This window comes from Triturus cristatus, chromosome 6 (genome assembly GCF_964204655.1).
Source record: "Triturus cristatus chromosome 6, aTriCri1.1, whole genome shotgun sequence".
NCBI lineage: Eukaryota > Metazoa > Chordata > Amphibia > Caudata > Salamandridae > Triturus > Triturus cristatus.
The window spans coordinates 18,858,520-18,878,176 of record NC_140589.1 but is presented as its reverse complement, the minus strand read 5'-3'; the positions used below and the strand labels follow the sequence as shown (position 1 = coordinate 18,878,176).

The window sequence follows — 19,657 nt, the reverse complement described above, 5'->3', positions numbered from 1 at the left end:
GCTTAAAAAGTGCTTCGGGGAGCTAAAAAAGAAATGGAAATGTTGCCTGCGTACTTTGTGCACAGATTTGTTCACACTGGTGAAGTACACCTGAATAAAAGTGAAGATAATTCTCAGGCTCCCTGCTCCTGCTCAATCTGCGAACATTACAGGGCCGGCAGATCGAGAGACTGGGAATGACACCTCCCTCGACTCCCCTCTCTCCTCCCCCACCCAAATCTACCTCCCCCACGTTTGTAAAAGGAAGATAACAGAGGCCCATCTGCTGGTTATATTTGCCTAGGCTCAACACTCTTAGTAGTTGCTGAGTAGTGAAGCTGCTAGACAAAAGTGAGGTTAAGGACATGCTGGCAGAGGGATTAGTGATTATGGTTATTGGTATGAGGCTCTAGAAAGGCATAGTTGAAGTATGTCGTATATATGAAGTGTGAGTTAAAAATACCTCCTGTCCTCAGCTTGAAACTTTAATTACGGAGTATGGGGCAAGATTAAAAGTTGGGCGGTGAAAGGTCGACATGTTTCGGGGCGATAGGGTCAGCACAAGCGTGATCAGGAGCTCAACAAGAGCGAGATTCCTTTGCGACCCCGCAGGAGCCAAATTGTTCTCCTGTAAAAGAGATTAAATCAGCAGCTGTGACTCTAAATCGAAGACGAGAGAACGAGCTCGAAGAAGATTGGTGTCTAACGTACTTACCATTCACAGGCTATTCCTGACATTAGCCGTCTTCGATCTGGTCCTGAAAAAGGCCCACAGACCCGTGAGGGCTACCAAGGGCCGAAACTTGCCGACCTTTCACGATCCATCACCAGGTACAGGGGAACAGTAGCACTTACACCTCAGCCCTGCCCTCACATTTCTACTGTGGGAATGTTCAATCAGCTTTATACAGTTACCTGAAGAGGGCTACTACCCTAAAACTGTAGAATACATTCCAGCGCTCAGGAGGATATTGTGTGCTGTTTTGCACTGGAGAAAATGTTTTGTATTTTTCATTTACAAAGGTACACTTACACAGCGACATCACATTTCTGAGTTCTACTGGAATTCAAATGTGCTTCCTCCTGACATACATACTGGATGTATGTGCTGTCCAGACTTGTTTCACCTATGATGCGTGCTTTCTCCTGTAGTCACAAATCGGTCAAACAAAGTGATGAACAGAAAATACAAATAAAGACTCCTAAACCCAGGGAAAAACTCCCTGGGAGTGGGGGCCATTAGTTATTTGTTTTTGAAAACAAACTCACACTTTGAGAGGACGTTCACCAAACCTTTGGCACTATTATAGATCTCTACATTTGGCAAGTGGTATTTAATCAGGGTGGCAGACATAATGTCTTCGCTACCATGACTGACTGCCGCACTCGAAATCAGGCCCTTTGTCTAAAAAACAACAGGGCCTACTCTTGCTGATGCAATAAAATTAGCTCCAATTTTTCTGTGGCACTCAATCTGGCGGAGGGATACAGTGCCAATGACTCAAATAATAATAAGGAATTGTCTGAGTATGGATAATAGTAAAATGTCTAGGTGGCTTGGCTACGTAGAAACACTTTTGAATAAAATCGGCCTCTCTGAACTATTTAAGGACCTTTCTGCTTGCAGGAAGGTCTCAAAATAAAAGGTTAAAAGTATGTTTTTGAAAATGGCGGATTATGAGCAAAGAGAACAGCATAAAGAAAAAAAGGTAGTTGTAACCTATTGTTTAAATCCACCTTTGACAGAGAGAGGGTTTCTCTACCTAGCAAATGTCACCAGTCCACAACATAGATTTATACTACTGAGGTTTCGGTTGAACATGATTCCAATTATGTTAGGCTATCTGGATAAAACCTATAATCACGCAGACCTAACTCTGTGCCCATGTGACAATTTGTCAAAACAAACTGAATTACATTTAGTCTTTTCTTGCAGGCACTATAGGAAGGAAAGGAACGACTATCTTAAACCAATTTTAAGCAAATGAATTTTAATCAATGCCGGGTGGCATTATATTTTTTTTAAAGTTTATCTGATCCTTTGGTATGTTTATTGGTAGCTTCGTTCTTATAGGCCTGCATGAGAAAAAGGAAGAGGGAGACAGTTTTAATTCCTGGGTTGGCCATTTGCTAATTATTTGCACATTATATGTGGTTTTATAGGGTAATATTAGCTTTGTTTTATGAGGAAATACATCAATATAGTTGGATTTTTCTTCTTTTATCTCTTAATTGCTGATGAATTATGGATTAATTCTTGTTCCTACTGAGAATGATTTTTGAACTAGTTTTATTTGTGCTTTTATGATCATTTTGAATTGATCGAATAAAGAAATTGACTGACAAACAGGGCCTACTCATTAAGCTAAACTTGCACAAAAGCAAATCTACACCTGTGATTTTACTCTTACATTTTGTAGTAAATGTACTACTTCTGGCCTTTCAACATTTCTGAATGTAAATAAACAGGGGGTGGAGCTAAATGTATAAGTGATAAGGCACTACAGACAAAATGGCCCTAAGAGTAATTCCAGCACCACACATGGCCTACGACTGATACTGCCACATCTTCCCATAATAAATAATGGAGGCAGGAACTTAAAATAAAAAAACCATAGCAAATAATGGGAAAATGAGCTAATTTATTTAAACTTTTAAAATATATATATAAATGTAATGATAAAAAGTTATTTATAAATAACAATAGATATTTTTTGCTAAACTATTTTAATACCTTTATACATTTAAAAGTGAAACTTTCCATTTTGAAATCAATAATACAATTATTTTAAACTAATTCTATATATAACATTTGATAATTTCTAATAAATAGTAAGTAAAAGCAAATATTTTACTTTAGATGGGATTTTTGAATAAATCTTAAAAAATGAATTGCAATTTCATAATTCATTAAATTTAATGAAATATTTAGGCCCTCATAATGATAGCAGGCGGTTCGCCACAGGGCATCGATCCGACCGCTGCATTCCAATGCAGCCGGTTGGACCGCATAGGTCGGGGTAGGACCGCCACCTCTGACAGGATCAAAGATCCCGTTGCGACAGTTGTCGGATTCCTAACCCTACAATGGAGGCAGTATTAGACTATCCCTTTCAACTGCTTGTTCATGGCGGTCCCACCACCATGAAAAGCCCAACAGATAGGGACTTTGGAGGCCTCAAGCAGGGCCCCGTCCCTCTCAGGCCACTGTTAAGTGGCTCTGGGGGCACATGTAGTGCCCCCCCCACACATCCATGGATGGTGTGCCATGCATGGATATGCACAAAGTGCCTTTTTCTACTGCAGCTTGTATTGCGGCCACAGAACAGGCAGCAGTAGAAAAGAGCACTTTACGTCCGCCTGCATGGCGATTCTATCATAATAGGGAAGGTAGGACCGCCGATTCATTGTTGGATGGTCACCTGCTCGATATGATGGAGATCAGAGATCTTGCTCCAGGAAGTATTCGGAAAATGTAAAAAGTTTATTAAACGTTAAAAAAAAATACTAAAGATGTTTTTTTTAAAATATTAATGAAAATTAAATAACATGCTACAAGGCTGTTAAAATAATTTCAATCAAATATTTAATTATTTAATCATATTCTACGTTTCGTTTTTGCATTCCGTCAGAGTGTTTCTAGTTGTTTAAAGTTTTCGTTTGTCAGAAAGTTGCTCTATACTTTTCTCCTTACAGAATATCCTTTTCATCTAAGAAGACTTTTTTGCTCTGTTTTTTTTTAACTAGGCAATAAAGTTTTGTGATCTATCTCTGAGATCTGTTTTCTATGCCTCCCATAGCATTTCAAGGATTCCACTGATCCTGTCATCTTTAAAAACTCCCGAAATTATCTTGGCCTCTTTTAATTTTGATATATCTAATCTCCATTTGTTTCCCTTATTTCTAGTGGCTTTCTTTATCACCATGACATCCCCTTCCACTATGTATAGGTGTGAGACCGCTTCCAGAAGTACAGGGCCTATTTTATCTGGGATTCCTTTTTGCAATCTCAGCAGGGGAGATACATTAACAATTATCAATTTACCTTGAATCCCAACATAACATCCATTTAGGTCCACCTACTTTTCTGCATCCGGAAGATGGGGGGAGGAGGGGTGACTTTTTTGCTAAAATCGCTCACCCCCCTCCTCATGTGATCCCATTGTAAAGCACGAATGGGCCGGAGATGCGTATCGTCCCCTGCTGTGTAATCTGCAGAATGTACCAATCATACTTCTTTCCTGCAGCATTAGCAGATCAGAAGCTTTCCCAACGTATGCACTGGGTCACCACTCTTTTCGGCTTTCTCCACAGACCATTCAAATTTCACAAGAGGATTTTCAAGCTCTCATTTGTCCCAGTTTTCTCCATTTCTTACTCTCATATTTTCAGACATGATACGCCCTGAATCGCTTAGTGCTTGGCTGAATGTGTGGTAATCTGTGAAAGCAGTATATAGCAGCATATAACGACAAAACATATGCAAACCACCAAAACATGTATCATAGAGAGGTCATCATTGCGGTGATGTGATAAGCAATATGACCAGTGATGTCATCAATAATATTATTTGTGAAGTCATGAGCAGTGCATTAAATACATAAATCTTCACAACTACTCATAACTGTCCAATTTCAACGGTTTCTAGCAATTGTTTTATAATCATGGTCATTTTAATAGCTTTTTTTAGAAAAGTTCTGAGGGTTTTTTTTTTTTTGGATAATCAAATTTATTGAATTTTTCAAAACAAGAAAGAAAAACAAAACACATTGGTAGCATACATACACAGTATACAGATACATTGTACGGAATAGGATGAGTTTGACTCCCACGACACTTGTGGGCGAAACCCTGCCCTTGCCCGTTGCTCAGCACATACCCTACCATTTAGACCTTTCACACTGGCGATAAATTAAACCATTTGCCCCATATTTTGCCAAAGACTTCTGGGCAGCCTCGGGCCTCGAAGAGGGGCTCCTCTTGGGTACCGCACCAGTCCACTCCCTGCCTCCAGACCCTTACGGAGGGTGGTCTAGCCTGGGACCAAAGCGCAGAGATATCACGCATTGCCACCGCCGTGCCCAAAAGACGCTTGTCGGCCTGTGATCCATCAAGGCCGTCGAACACTCCCAGGATCAGACGTAACGGGTCATGAGGAACCTCCCACCTTAGAGCTTGCGTAAGCTCGCGCTCCACCCCTGCCCAAAACGATGCAAGAGCGGGGCATTGCCATACCACGTGATAAAAATCGGCTGGGGCGTGGGTGCAACGTGGGCACGCTGGAGAGGACTGCTAGCCGTGTGGAGGTAATAGAGTTGGACTAGACAAACCTTGAGAGAAAGTCGTCAGGGTCTTGGGTGCCAGTCCGCGTCTTCCAGGGGGCCCAACCACCCCTCCCACCGGGCCCGAAGTGAGTCCAAAGACGCTGGACCATTGTTCACCAAGGAGCTGTAAATCCGGGACACCCCCCCTCTGCCCAGGTTCCCCATCATCACTTGGGCCTCCAGGGGACTAAATTCGGGGAGGGAGGTGGGGGCCTGGATGTGGACTTGGAGAGCGTGCCTCAACTGCAAATATTTGTAGAATTGGGAGGAATGGAGGGAATGGCGGTGTTGTAGGTCTGCAAACGTTCTGACATGGTCCACCACCCAAACGTCCCCGAGCTGCGAGATCCCGATGTGGTCCCATTTACGGAAGTGCTGGAGGGACGAGACCTCCTCCAGCCAGGCACCACTCCACAGAGGCATCTGCCTGGTGAGTTTCCGGTCCCATTTAACGTACAGTAGGGTGGTTCGCCATGCCATGAGCACCGCTCTAGTGATGAGGGGAGATCCCGGGGGACTGGGCTTCCGTACAGGTATGCCTGGAGGTGCGCAAAATCCGTCGTCTGGAGCTCCACTCGGTACGCCGGGTCGGACCAGCCGCTCGCGAACCAGTCGTGGATCACAATCACCCTTGTGGCCAGATAGTAGAGATGGAGATTAGTCACCCCCATTCCTCTGTCATAGGGGGGTATGCGGCAATGTGCTAGAGACACAAGTGCTCTCCCTCCACCCCATAAAAATCGGATGAGGACTCCGTCCAGCTCCCGAAACCAATCACCTGGGAGATGAACGGTCACGTTTTGCAAGATGTATAGGAAGCGGGGGAGGACCATCATTTTGAAAAGGGCACTCCTACCGAGGGGATTAAGGGGAAGGGTCTTCCATCTTCTGAGGTCCGCCTTGGCTTTAGTGACCAGGGGCGTAATATTCAGAGCCCACTCGAGCTCCGGGAGGAGGGCCACCCACACCCCCAGATATTTGAAGGATTGCCTCCTCAGGGGGATGGTCGTTTGCCAGTCGAAGCACGCCCGAGAAGAGTGCAAGGGAACCAGGATGGACTTCGCCGGATTGAGCCTGAGGCCGGAGACCCCCTCGAAAGCCGATAGGGTGTCCAGGCATCGTGGGCCCGAACTCTCCGGGTCCGCCAGAAAAAGGAGGATGTCATCGGCGTACAGGGCAATTTTGTCAATCTGGTGCGGATCCCAGGCCCAGCCGCGGATGAGGGGGTCCTGATGGATGAGGGAGGCCAGGGGCTCCATAACTAATGTAAATAGAAGCGGCGAGAGCGGGCAGCCCTGGCGGGTACCCCTCCGGATCGGGAATGACTCCGAAACCACGGCATTGATGAGGACCCTCGCCTTGAGGGCAGAGTAGAGGACTTGGACGAGGCGTCGGAAAGGGAGGCCGAAGCCCATCCTCTCAAACATGTCCCCCTGGTAACCCCAATCCACTGTATCAAATGCTTTTTCAAAGTCTAGGAAAAGCAGTGCAGGAGATGGCGATGCGCAAGGGCAAGGTGGAGACGGCGTATGCAGTGTCAGGTCCCCCGGCCGGGCATAAAGCCGCATTGATCGGGATGCACCAGTTCTTGTAAGTGGGGATGGAGCCGTTGGGCCACGCCGTTGGGCCACCACGGTGGCGAAGAGTTTAATTTCAGTATTAATAAGGGAGATGGGAAGGTATTTCGTACACACGAGGGAGGGCGGCTGCGTCTTCGGGAGGACTACTATGGTGGCCACATCAGTCTCTGGTGAGAGGGCCCCCACTTCGACTACGTGCTTAAACAGGTCCTGTAGGTGTGGAACCAACGTGTCTCGGTAGGCCGTGTAATATTCTTTGGGGGTAACCATCGGGCCCGGGCGTTTTGCCGGAGTGCAACAGTGAGATAGCCCCGTGTATCTCTTCCGGGGTGAGTGGCCGGTCCAGAGCCTCGGAGTCCGCCCGGGAGAGGCAGGGCAGTTGGGTCCCGGTCTCAGTCAGCAGAGCCGCCAGTGAGGACTGGGGGTGTGGGCTGCATAAAGGGTTGCGTAGTAGCCCGCGAATGTCTGGGCGATGTCTTCGGAGGTGGTGTGGTGAGTTCTGGTTCCATCCTGAATTTTGGGAATAATGCGGTTGGCTCTAGGGTAGGACACTAAATTGTGGAGAAGCTTGCCATTTTTGTCCCCCCAACCATACACCCGCGTAACCGAAAAGCGCCAGAGTATTTTAGCAGACTCCATCGAGATCCGGTGAATTTCTTTTCGGATCAGGGTGAGCTGTTGGGTGGTGTCCTCATTGTCATTGATAGCCTGGGCCTCCTTCAGCTGTGCCGCCTGGGCTACTAGCTGCGTGAGTCAGGCAGATTGTTCCAGGCGTTTCGCGTGGACCAAACCCCTGGCCACCTCACGCATTACGGCCTTACTGGCCTCCCACAACGTGCCCGACGAGGGAACTGAGCCAGCATTCGTGGAAAAATATTGCCGTAGTTCCTGCCCGAGGGACTCTGCGAATTTGGCGTCTTGCAGGAACCAGGCATTCAATCACCATACCATCCGGGTGACGCCGGGGGAGTTGCCGAGACGAAGGGAGACGGGTGAGGGGTCCGAGACACCCCTGGGTAAGATTGTGGACCCAGCCATCAATTGACAGTCCACAGCCGACAGTAGAAACAGATCGATACGAGAGTGGGTGTGGTGAGCCGCCGATGTGTGGGTAAATTGGACCTGGTGGGGATTCCACACCCTCCAAGGTTCGCAGAGACCCAGGGCCGAGGACCAGTCAGATAATCGTTTTGGAGAGGCAAGGCGGGCCGCCGATGGAGTGCCGGTTGTGTCACGGGAGGGCTGTAAAACGGCATTGAAGTCACCTCCTATCACCGTCAGGCCTTGTGGAAAGGAGGAAAGCACCAGTGTGAGGCAGTGGAGGGCAGGGACCAGGACGGCGGGAGGGATATATGTGCATAGGAGATTGATGGGGTGTCCCTCAATCCTACCCGTCAGGGTCACATAACGGCCCTGTGCGTCCGTGTCGGCTTGTGTCAGGGTGAAGGGCAGCCTTTTCCGGAGTAGAATGGCCACCCCCCGGGAGCCCCTCGTGAACCCAGAGTACCAGACCCTGTCAAACCCGTACCGGGCAAGAAAATTACATTGTGTACCCAGAAGGTGTGTTTCCTGCAAGAACAGGATATCCGGTTCATACCGGTGGGCACTTCGAAGGACAACGGTGCATTTTATGCGGTCTAGTAGGCCGTTGACATTCCACGAGACCACGTGGGGGGCCCTAGAAAGGGTAGACGCCATCGTAGTGAGTGGTATAGGGAAGAGGAGGTGCAAGCGCAGGCAGTGTATGGTCCGGTGTGAACGTGTTCCCTTGGCCGAGACTTCTGGGCAGGAGGTGAGTCTTGTGTCAGTGCTAGCAGTATGTTTGCGTGTGGAGCTACCAAAAGAAACAGAGAACAGCGGCCCGGAGGCGGCTAAAAACAACACATAAACTGGAGACACCCGCCCTTTGCCCCCCATTTCCCCCCACCCTAAACTTGAACGTGAAGCATCTGTCGCCCTGAAAAGGAAAACAAGTTAAACAACAAGAGACTGGTCGCTAAGCTAAAACGATTAGCAGAACATGACTATGGCAGAGAAGAACCCCCCTCCATTTATTCGGATAAGATAATCGTGAACAACTGCAACTACACAATGGGCAAGTAAACAACAAAGAATGCAAGTTAATTCCATGGAGTGAAGGAGGGAATAGTTCTTAGAGTCATTAGTGTCGAAGAGACAAGATCACCCCCTTCCTGGGAAGTTCAAAGACCATTACCCTTGGGGCGCCTCCGACGGTTATGAGAAGCGCACTTGCCGTGTGTTATCGTTCAGGTGACCTCAGATTCTCCGGTGCCTCAGAGCAACGGGCTCCTAGACAGGTCAGAGTAGGAAAGGGCGTGGCGCCGACTGTTCGAGGGACCAGGTTGGACACTAGGAGTGCTGGAACCCCGGGAGGAAGGGCGCGGGGACACCGCACCCGGAGAGCAGGACATCTCCCCACGGCGGTCTGTCTTTCTGCGGGACCTCGTCCGGCGCCTCTGGGGTTTAGGGAAGGCCCGGCAAGGCTACTGAGGAGCCCGCTGGGTGGGGGAAGAGGCCGGCCGCGGCAGGAGGGGCCTTTCCTCTGTGAGCCAGGTCCACGCCGCCTGGGGGCTGTCAAAGAAAAGGGTCTTATTTTGGAAGATGACCTTAAGCCGGGCCAGGAAGAGGAGACCATATCGGAGACCCATGTTGCGAAGCTTCTGCTTGACCTCATCGTAGGTCCGACGTTGGGCCTGCACCTCCCTGGTGTAGTCCGGGAATACTATTATCTTGCTGTTCTGATAATGCAGTGCCCCCTGTGCCCTGGCCGTCCCAAGAATGGTGTCTCTGTCTTGAAAGTTGAGGACCCTCAAGATTATGAGTCGGGCAGGGGCCTCAGGTGGAAGCTTGGGCGCCAGGGATCGGTGAGCCCATTCAACAGCAAACCATGGTGACAAGGCGTCCTTGGGCATCCAGGAGTGCAGCCAGGTTTCCACAAACGTGTCGGCACGGCCCTGCTCCACTCCCTCAGGAAACCCCAGGAGGCGCAGGTTATTCCTCCGTGTCTATTTTCAGCGTACTCGGCCCTACGGTGTAGCTCCGAGGTCTGGGTCTGAAGGCGGGCTACCTGAGTCTTAAGCTGGGTGATGTCGTCCTCCGCTGTGGAGATCCGGGATTCTGCCTCCGTGATGCGCGCTGTGGCGTTGCGCAGGTCCTGGCGAATGAGAGCCACATCCACCGTCACCTCACCGATCTTAGATTCTACGGAGGCCTGAGAGGTGCTTATCGCCTGAAGGATGGTGGAGAGATCTCCCCCGGCCGCGCCCAGCGTGCCAGGCGGCATGCCTCCCAGGTCCCGGTCCGACGTGATAAATTGGTCCATCTTTGTTTGGGTGGGAGGGACCGGATTCTGGACGGGACGGCCTCTGCCCATCTCGGGGCGGCGATGGATCTGCCGGGGGCAAGAGCGCGAGAGGGGGCCCCCCCGGACACCTGGGCCGTAAATGCTCGGGCCCAGGCGTCCAGGTCCGACCCCCTCGGGTCCCCGACTAGGACGGAGGTGAGGCGTGTCTCGTTACCACCCGCGGGGCCAGGCAGGACTCCTCAGCAAAGGGCACCCCTCACAACTACTTCAGCCGGATCCAGGCCTCCGCCGCGGGAGCAGCAGCAAACAGGTGGCGGGGCAGAGTCAGTACGGAACATCCGGTGCAGCCCCAGGGGCTAGATACCCCAGGAGCCGGCGGCCCAGCAGCAAGGGGAGGCCTCCGCCTCCGTGGCACTCCAGTACAATAGTGCCAGATAGAGTAATCAGTGAGGTGTAGGAAGGGTGCCAATCCAAGTCAATGCGGTCCTAGGCCAGCGGGGTCCCAAATGCGCCCCCGGAAGGATGTGCGCCACGGGAGGGGGGGGGGGCGGAGCGTTGGTGTCCCCGCTCCGTCCGCCACCCGACGCGGTGGCCGATCCCCACCACCCCAGCACGTCAGCCACCAGGGCCAACACCTCCGCCCTCAACCAGGCCGAGCGGCTGAGAGGACAGCGTGGGACAGCCCAAAGGAGATCACCCAGCAGGGCCCACCACCACACCACCGGAGGAGAAGGAAAAATTCACAGATGATAATAGAAGGAAATAATTTCCTCTTAAATTTAAAAACTATTTCTCAAATAAATAATGAACAAGTTCTTACCTTTGGTAATGCCTTATCTACTCGAGACTATATCCAGCAGCAGATACCTTACCGTAGCATTTTCCCAGGCATCAGACTGAATCCGTAAGATTTTTTTGTGAGCAGTGCCCCTGCACACCGGGAGGTGGCATCGATCAGGTCCGTGTCCGTCGTCGTCCGTGCCGGAAGTGATGTCGCAGTACCTATATAGGAGTCACCCAGACACGCTGAAGTCCGCTTCTGTTCACGACTTTTCACACCAGAAGTGGGAAGCCATGAAGAACACTGACCACTGGGGTGTCAAAACTAGGTCTCTGACAGGGGTCATACTTGTCCCTAGAAATCAGTTCGCAGAGTGGGGAAGATGGCGGGTCGTTAAGGAATTGGCTGCTAGATATAGTCTCTACCAGATAAGAGGTTAACAAAGGTAAGTATCTTGTTCATCTGATAGAGACTTCTAGCCGCAGATTCCTTGCCTTAGAGTAGATACCCATGAAATACCGTCCCCAGTTTCAAATAAGGAAGTCTTGCAGGACCAAACGGGCAAAGGGCCCAACCCTGCGGATGTGGGAGGCAGTAGTGATTGGTAAACGTGTGCAGAGACTCCCACCCACGATGTCCAGGACTGGAACACCGCATGGTAACACAGTGGTCGCAGCTTTAGCGCTGATAGAATGAGCCTTCAGAAAGTTGCTTTGTGGCCAGTGCGTAGCAGATTTTGATTCAGAGCAAGACCCATCGAGAGATAGTCTGCTTCTGCACTGCCCAACCTTTGTTCGCACCAACATAGCCCACGAAAAGTTGGTCGTCCACACAGAACTGTTGTGTGTGGTCAAGGTATAATGACAATGCTCTTTTTGGATCCAGAAGGGAGAGTAACTCCTCTTCTTTAGAGGGATGTGGAGGAGCAAAAAAAGTAGGCAAGGTGATTGGCCTACAGGAAATGGAGTGACCACTTTTGGCAGAAAGGAGGCCTTTGTGTGAAGCACCAACTTGTCAGGACAGACAGAGAGGTAAGGCGTTTTAGATGATAAGGCCTGCAGCTCACTCACTCTGCGGGCAGATGTAGGTGCCACAAGGATGGCTGTTTTCAATGTGAGAAGCCTGAGGGGACAATTGTGTAGAGGCTCGAAAGGAACGCACGTTAAAAAAGTCAAAACTAAATTAAGGTCCCACTGAGGAACAATAAATGGTGAAGGAGGGAAGAGATGAGTAAGACTTTTGAGAAACCTATGTACAATAGAGGACTTGGACAAACAAGGTTGGTCAGGCAACCCCAAGAAGATAGAGCCCTTAAGGTTGCCCTACTGGCCAAGCGAAAGAATGAAGAGTAAGACTTCAGAATGAGGAGCAGAAAGAGAATCAATAGATTATTCTGCACACCATGCCATAAATGTTTTCCAACGGCAAGCATATACTGTCTTGGTGGAGGGACTCTAGGCTGCCAAGATGACATTGCAGACTTCGAGAGGAAGGTCGAAAGCTGGGAACTTTCACCGCTAAATCTCCAAAGCAAGAAGGCAGAGAGTAGACAGGTTCGGGTGAAAAACCGTCCCTTGTAGCTGCGACAGAAGATATTCTTAAAGGGGCAACCTGATCAGAGGGTCTATGGCCATGCTCAGTAGCTCGGGATAACAGACTCTCCATACTCAGTCCGGTGCCACAAGGATGGCTTGGGCCCGGTCAGTCTTGAGCTTCTTGAGAACTCTGGGCAGGAGTGGTATGGGCTTACAGGAGGCCTGAACTCCACTCAAGATGAAAAGCGTCTGAAAATGTGCTGGGTTTGGACCAAGTACCCAAAAGGACGTCAGGAAGGGCATCATAGAATGGAGCAGGGGTTCAGACGTGGAGACTCAAGGTTGCAGCACCTCTCTCAAGATGTTAGTCTTGACTGCCACTGAGGATAGCTGAAGATCAAGGACCTCAGTTGCCCTCCTCACCACCATTGCATAGGCAGCTTAATCCTCCGTAGCCACAGTAGAGGGAGAAAGCATGCCAGCATCTGGAGATGTATCCAGACCACTGACTTCACTCAGCTTCTCACACCAGTCCATAGTTTGCTCTTTCTCACAGGCGGTATGCTAAGCACAACTTTGGGCCATGGTCTTGCTCCAAACACCAGAGACAGAAGAGGTGCAGGTCCATCACTGAAACCAGGCAGTGATAGGCTCTGCAGGGCTAGAATCCAGACTTGCACAATGACATCCTCAACACACTGTGAGGTAAAACCTCAAGACAGCTATGGCTGGTGCGGAAAGAAAAGAACTGACGTCAACGTACCTGGGTGGCACGTATATAGGTACCGACTGCACACCACTTCCAGGGCAGACTAAACCTATGACGGACGCAGAGTCGATCGACGCACCTGCCAGCGAGCAGGGGTACTGCTCAGGAAAAACATTCCGAATCCAGTCTGACGCCTGGGGAAATTCCAAGGTAAGGAATCTGCGGCTAGAGGTCTCTATCAGATTATGTAATTATAATGTTTCATTTTGAATGTAAATTGTTTTTTAGGTAGATCATTTTTGGTTCATTTTTATTTCATGTAACAGTTTTGCGGTGATTGTTGCTGTGCACACCAGACAATTACATCTTTGAATCAAAAAAGAAATAGGTTTTTTATTTCAAGTTTTTTTCTGTTCTGCTTTTCGGTAAAGTAAAAATGACCAATAAATAAACAGAAGGAAATGAAATACAAAGTCAAGCAAGAGACTGTCTTACCCCGCTGAGGAGAGCCCACTGCTCACAGAAGGAGAAGGGGGTGGCGTGCCAAAGGCCTCCTTGGAGTAGGCGGACCTTTCTGTTGAGCTACTGTTAGAACTTAGTAGCGATGGACTGTAGACAGAGGCGTCATCAGAGTCCACTAATGGGGAATACGAGAGAAAAAAGGGACAGACAGTGGTGTGAGGCAAAGAGCTGAGGGGTCCTGAGATGGTACACTTGAGTACACCAGGCACACAGAAGACACATGTCAACAATAGAGAGACACATTCTCACACACTGGTACTTGATTCACCAGTGCAGCCAAGGACCATCTTTAGATCTTCCAGATCACTCGCACAATAACAGTCTCTAGAGACACAGGTGTAGACGTCAGCAATGGATTTTACATGATAGGCTCAAACTCTTAACTTTAATACAAGACAAGTATTGCCCCCAATCGAGAGATTTAGGGTCATATTTATCAAAGGGATGCATCTCTTTTGCACCACACAATGGGGTGCAAAAACGACGCAACGCTTAAGATGTGATTTATCAAGCCACCCAAGGCCCCCTTGTGTGGCCGTGACTGGCTTGATAAATCCACAGTAATGCAGGAAAAACTGGTGTGCTGCGTTACTCTACCCCAAAGAGTCATTTAGGGGTGGAGAGTGGGTGTTCCCATGCAAAACCCATGGATTTTTACGTATTCCCAGATTTACCACACGTAGTAGACCTGAGAATGTGCCAAAAGCGCTACGGCTCCCCAGATGAGGTGTAACGAGGAGAAATATGTTCATTTCTCCTCGTTTTTTCTTCTTTCTATGTGAGGAAAATGCCTCAGGGGTTTGTTTTTGTGTAGGAAGGTGTCCCTTCCTGCACAAAAACAATCCTGATAACAATGCACGCCCCCGTGCACCATGGAGCAAGGTTGCCTGCGTTGGTGCTAGGCAGCACATTGTGCTCCTGTGCAGGGTAAAGGCAGGAATGTGCCGTAAAATGTTAAGTGGTAATACAATGATAAATCTGCCCTCAGTGTAATGAGTTCCAAAAAAGACGCCAACAAAGATACATAGACAGCTCTGATCAGAAGTACCTGAAGCACTGAACGATTGTTCTACGATTCCCACCTTCACTACCTGAAAAAGTACAACATAACATTAACCAGAAAGAAATGATGGAGAGAAACAATGATTGTTGCACGTAGAAAAAAAGAATCATTGTAGCAATAGATTGGCTCGTTTTAATGGATTAAAACTGGAACATGTTGTCTTATAAAATGTGTTATATTCTTTTCACAAAAGTACACAAGATCACTCTTCTTAAATTCTATCACCGTGCAAATGCCATGAGCTAGCTATAATCTATCAGCATCCCTTCCCAACTTCACACTCCAGCACATGGGATATTCTCCCCCAGGTACACATGATTGTGAGCATACTCCAAGCGGGCATATTCTTCATTCATGGAGTTAGTTACTCACCTTGTAATATTTCTGATCTTAGCACTTTAGCCCATTTCCCCGTCTTTCATAGGCCTGGGAGGCAGACACGCCTGGGCAAGATGTGTTTTTAGTGTATATAAACAGGGAGTTTAAAAAACACGGTGCTCCCAAAACAGGGCATATCTCTAAAATTTCCCACATTCACGTGTGGGTATTTCACCCAGTCCAGGATTTTTAGTTCCATCTAGGGTTTTCACGTGTAGGATATAAGGTACATAATCGAAAGAAAAAACTGGACATAGATGAATCACTCAGGCATGGCCCTAGGACATCAAAGAGCTCCTAGACCTGTGGAAACTTCAGAACTCTTAAATGTGCAGAAACGTGAGAGCTCCTAAACGTGAGAGCTCCGAGACTTGTAGAAACTTGACGACTTCTAGATGTGTAGAAACTTGAGGACTTCTAGATGTGTGGAAACATGAGAGCTACTAGACTTGTGGAAACGTGAGAGCTACTAGACATGTGGAAACGTGAGAACTTCTAGATGTGTGGAAACATGAGAGCTTCTAGATGTGTGGAAACTTGAGAGCTCCTACACATGTGAAAACGTGAGCGCTCCTAGACATGTGGAAACTTGAGATCTTCTAGATGTGTGGAAACTTGAGAGCTCCTAGACATGTGGAAACTGGAGAGCTCCTACACGTGTGAAAATGTGAGAGCTCCTAGACATGTGGAAACTTGAGAACATTTAGATGTGTGGAAACTTGAGATCTTCTAGAAATGTGGAAACTGGAGAGCTATTAGATGTGTGGAAACTTGAGAGCTCCTAGACATGTGGAAACTTGAGAGCTCCTAAATGTGTGGAAACTTGAAAGCTCCTAAACTTGTGGATACATGAGAGCTCCTAAATGTGTGGAAACTTGAGAACTCCTACATGTGTGGAAACTGGAAAGCTTTTAGATGTGTGGAAACTTGAGAGCTCCTAGACGTGTGGAAACTTGAGTTTCTAGACATGTGGAACCTTGAGAGTCAGTCAGTCATTGGGGCGGCTAGAAGAGGAGGAAGCAGCGCAAATTTATGAGCTGGCAACACATCTAGAGGAGAAACGGATTTCGCCGTACTAAGCATGGCTTCTACCTGAGAGATCTGAAAACCTTTGAAACCAACCAGGCCTGCGGCCAAATCCTTCTCTTCTAGCCGCCCCAATGACTGAGATTGTGAACACCTCTTTAAGTGAAGGTATTCTGCCTCTTGACTGGAAGTCCGCTTAGTCAGTTGATCAACGTTTTACTAAGGGGATGTCAGCTATTGCAGAGTGGAGGATGAACCACTGTCTGCAACTAAATGCATCCAAGACAGAAATGTTGTTGTTTGGGTCAGCCCAGTATTTCTAATCCCCTGGGTGGTGGCCTGCAACCTTGGGTTCTGCTCCTACTCCTACCTTGGTGGCAAAAGACCTGGGAGTATGTGTTGTTATCCATGAAGGACCAAGTGATGACTACAGCAGGGACTTGTTACCTACCTTCAATATTAAATAGGTTGAATTATTTTTTAACTTTTACACATGCATAATGTTTATACAGGGAAGATAGGTGCCACAATTATATTATAATTATTGGTTTAATGCCTGTGTATGTGCTCTTGCCTTTTACAAACAAATACTCCATGAACATTGGGTTTGAGACATATAGTCTAAATGCTAACTAGTCCAGATATGACCATTACGTAGAAGTCACTTGTAAAGAGCATTGAAATTCTTGTAGACAATGAACATTATTTGACATACTCTATATACATTGATAAATACTATGCAAGATATATCCGCTCAAAGATCGCCCTTTATATTAAACATAAAAACCTTATATATAAATTCACTGTGACTAATAGTGGTCTTTGACACGTTGCCTATTTATACATTTCTTTTTAGGATACACGACTAGTCTTCTGGAAACTGTAGATGCACTATGCCTGGATAACTCGCTTTTAAATTAGTCAAATACACTTGGTAATGGATATTTGGATACTAAGGGAATTAAATTTATATTGTGAGGTATGTGCATTTCGACATATGTTGTAATTATTGGCAATATGTTATAGATAAAGGATTGGTTTGATATTTTCCAAGGAAAATTTGCATTAAAAATGAGAATTAACCATAATGCTGTATCTTAGGTTATGGTCCTTTCTATACATATATGTTTGTTCCTCACTCTTCCTTAATAAATGTAAATTAATATAGGGACTGTATATCTTATGTATGGTCTTTGATTTGACATAAGTCCTCTTTGTTTATATACTACTTATTCAATGATGTCGGTATTTTGTTTTTAGAATTAATTAAGCATTAATGTCTTAAAATGTTTTCATATTTATTGTTGTAAATAGTGTGTTTTTTTATATATATCTTTGTAGCCCTGAAGAAGTCCGATTGTGGACGAAACGCGTTGGCGGTTGCAAAAAATAGCTTGTTTGTGAATAAAGGACTAAACTCTATCAACAGAACATATCGACTTCTTTCTGAAACAAGAATTGTGCTGTCGACATATCTTATTGTGGATTATCCATATGTAACTTTTACAAGTGTGCTGAGCTTTTTTGTTTTAGGGACTTGTTACCATACACTAAGCCTTTTGGGCAGAGTTTCTCGATGGCTGCCTCTCTCTGTACGCAGAACCCTCATTCAGGCTTTGATCTTTGGCCGCTTAGATTAATGTAATGCACTGCTGGCATCTGCAAACGAGTCCCTACTAACCAGATTCCAGATTGTACAAAATGTGGCGGCTCGCCTGGCCCTAAAAAAACCACCTTGCACCTCCACATTTCCATTGCTTCAACAACTTCACTGGCTCCCCGACCGCAAGAGAATTCATTTTAAGCTTTGTTTCCTCACCCATAAAGCTTTATATGGTGCGAGCCCCAGCTACCTGTCAGATACATTTAAAATTTACTGTCCGAATCGTCATCTTAGATCGGAAGGTAAAGGGCTGCTGGTGGTTCCCTGTTTTAAGAAGTTTAGAACCGGAGGCAAAACCGTTGTCTATCTAGCCTCTAAATTGTGGAATACCCTGCCCGAGGAACTACGCAAATGCTCCAACTTACTTTGTTTCAGGAAACTCCTGAAAACAGTATTGTTTAGAGCTTAAACCTGTCTGCCCATGTTTACCTGACTTACCTGCTTCTCAGCGCGGAGATACCCCTTTGGGGGGGGATTCCTGCACTTTACAAATCCCAATACAAATACAAATTGAGAGCTTCTAGATGTGTGGAAACGTGAAAGCTCTGAGATGTGTTGAAACTTGAGAGCTCCTAGATTTGTGGAAACTTGAGTTTCTAGACATGTGGAAACTGGAAAGCTTTTAGATGTGTGGAAACGTGAGAGATCCTAGACATGTGGAAACGAGAGATCTCCTAAACGTGTGGAAACGTGAGAGCTCCGAGACTTGTGGAAACTTGAGAGCTTCTAGATGTGTGGAAACGTGAGCGCTCCAGGATGTGTGGAAACTCGAGAGCTCCTAGACGTGTGGAAACGTGAGAGCTTCTAGATGTGTGGAAACGTGAGAGCTCCTAGGCGTGTGGAAACTTGAGAGCTCCTAGACAAAATTTGAAAGCTCCTAGATGTGTGGAAACTTGAGAGCTCCTAGACGTGTAGAAACTTGAGAGCTTCTAGATGTGTGGGAATGTGAAAGCTCCTAGACGTGAGGAAACGTGAGAGCTCCTAGATGTGTGGAAACTGGAGAGCTCCTAGATGTTTGGAAACTTAAGAGCTCCTAGATGTGTGGCAGCTTGAGAGCTGCTAGATGTGTGGAAACTTGAGAGCTCCTAGATGTGTGGAAACTTGAGCGCCCCTAGATGTGTGGAAACTTGAGAGCTGCTAGACGTGTGGAAACATGAAACCTCATAAATGTGTGGAAACTTGAGAGTTCCTAGACGTATGGAAACTGGAAAGCTTTTAGATGTGTGGAAACTTGAAAGCTCCGAGATGTGTGGACCAGCTAAGCAGCTGTGTTGAAGATCATCTGAGCAAGGAAGTGTCTTTGGGAGTCCTTGAGGGCTGCATTGGCAAAGTATGAATAGGATTTTCTGTTGCAAATGAAGTCCCCCCAAAAATAACACTTTGGAAAACAACTTACAGTCCTGTGGTAACAATGAACACCAAAGAAAGTCTACAGTAGTCAAGCTGATTGGAAGAGCTACCTATTCCTAACAGAGAAGAAAGAATGTGACAGTAGGCGTTGGACACTAGATTATCCCTTTCCATTACCCACTCGGGTAATCTGTGTCCCTTACTCCTTAGCGGCTCCCTAGACAAGCCTTACTGGCTACTTGCATTAGTCTTCTCCAAAGGGAGTGGGTGTCTAGAGGAAACCGCCCGAAGCGCTTGAGCCAAAGAACATTGAATCTGAGGAATGGTGAACTTAACCTCCTTGTTAGACAGGAGGACGACACAAAGGTCAGAGTACAGAAACGCAGCAGAAAGGCTTCCTTTACCAGGCAATTAAAGAAAGC

At 47.3% G+C, this 19,657-nt stretch overlaps 1 protein-coding gene across 3 annotated transcripts in view; it reads right to left on the bottom strand.

Moving 5' to 3' along the window:
- LOC146813651 (phosphofurin acidic cluster sorting protein 2-like) overlaps positions 1-19,657 on the bottom strand; it is a 1,059,532-nt gene that overhangs the window by 109,234 nt on the left and 930,641 nt on the right. For all 3 annotated transcript variants that reach the window (XM_085610139.1, XM_085610140.1, XM_085610141.1), the window contains 2 exons: positions 14,804-14,846; positions 13,729-13,870 (listed from right to left, as the gene is read on the bottom strand). In XM_085610139.1, the coding sequence (XP_085466265.1) occupies positions 13,729-13,870; positions 14,804-14,846 (185 nt within the window). The remainder of the gene's footprint in view (positions 1-13,728; positions 13,871-14,803; positions 14,847-19,657) is intronic.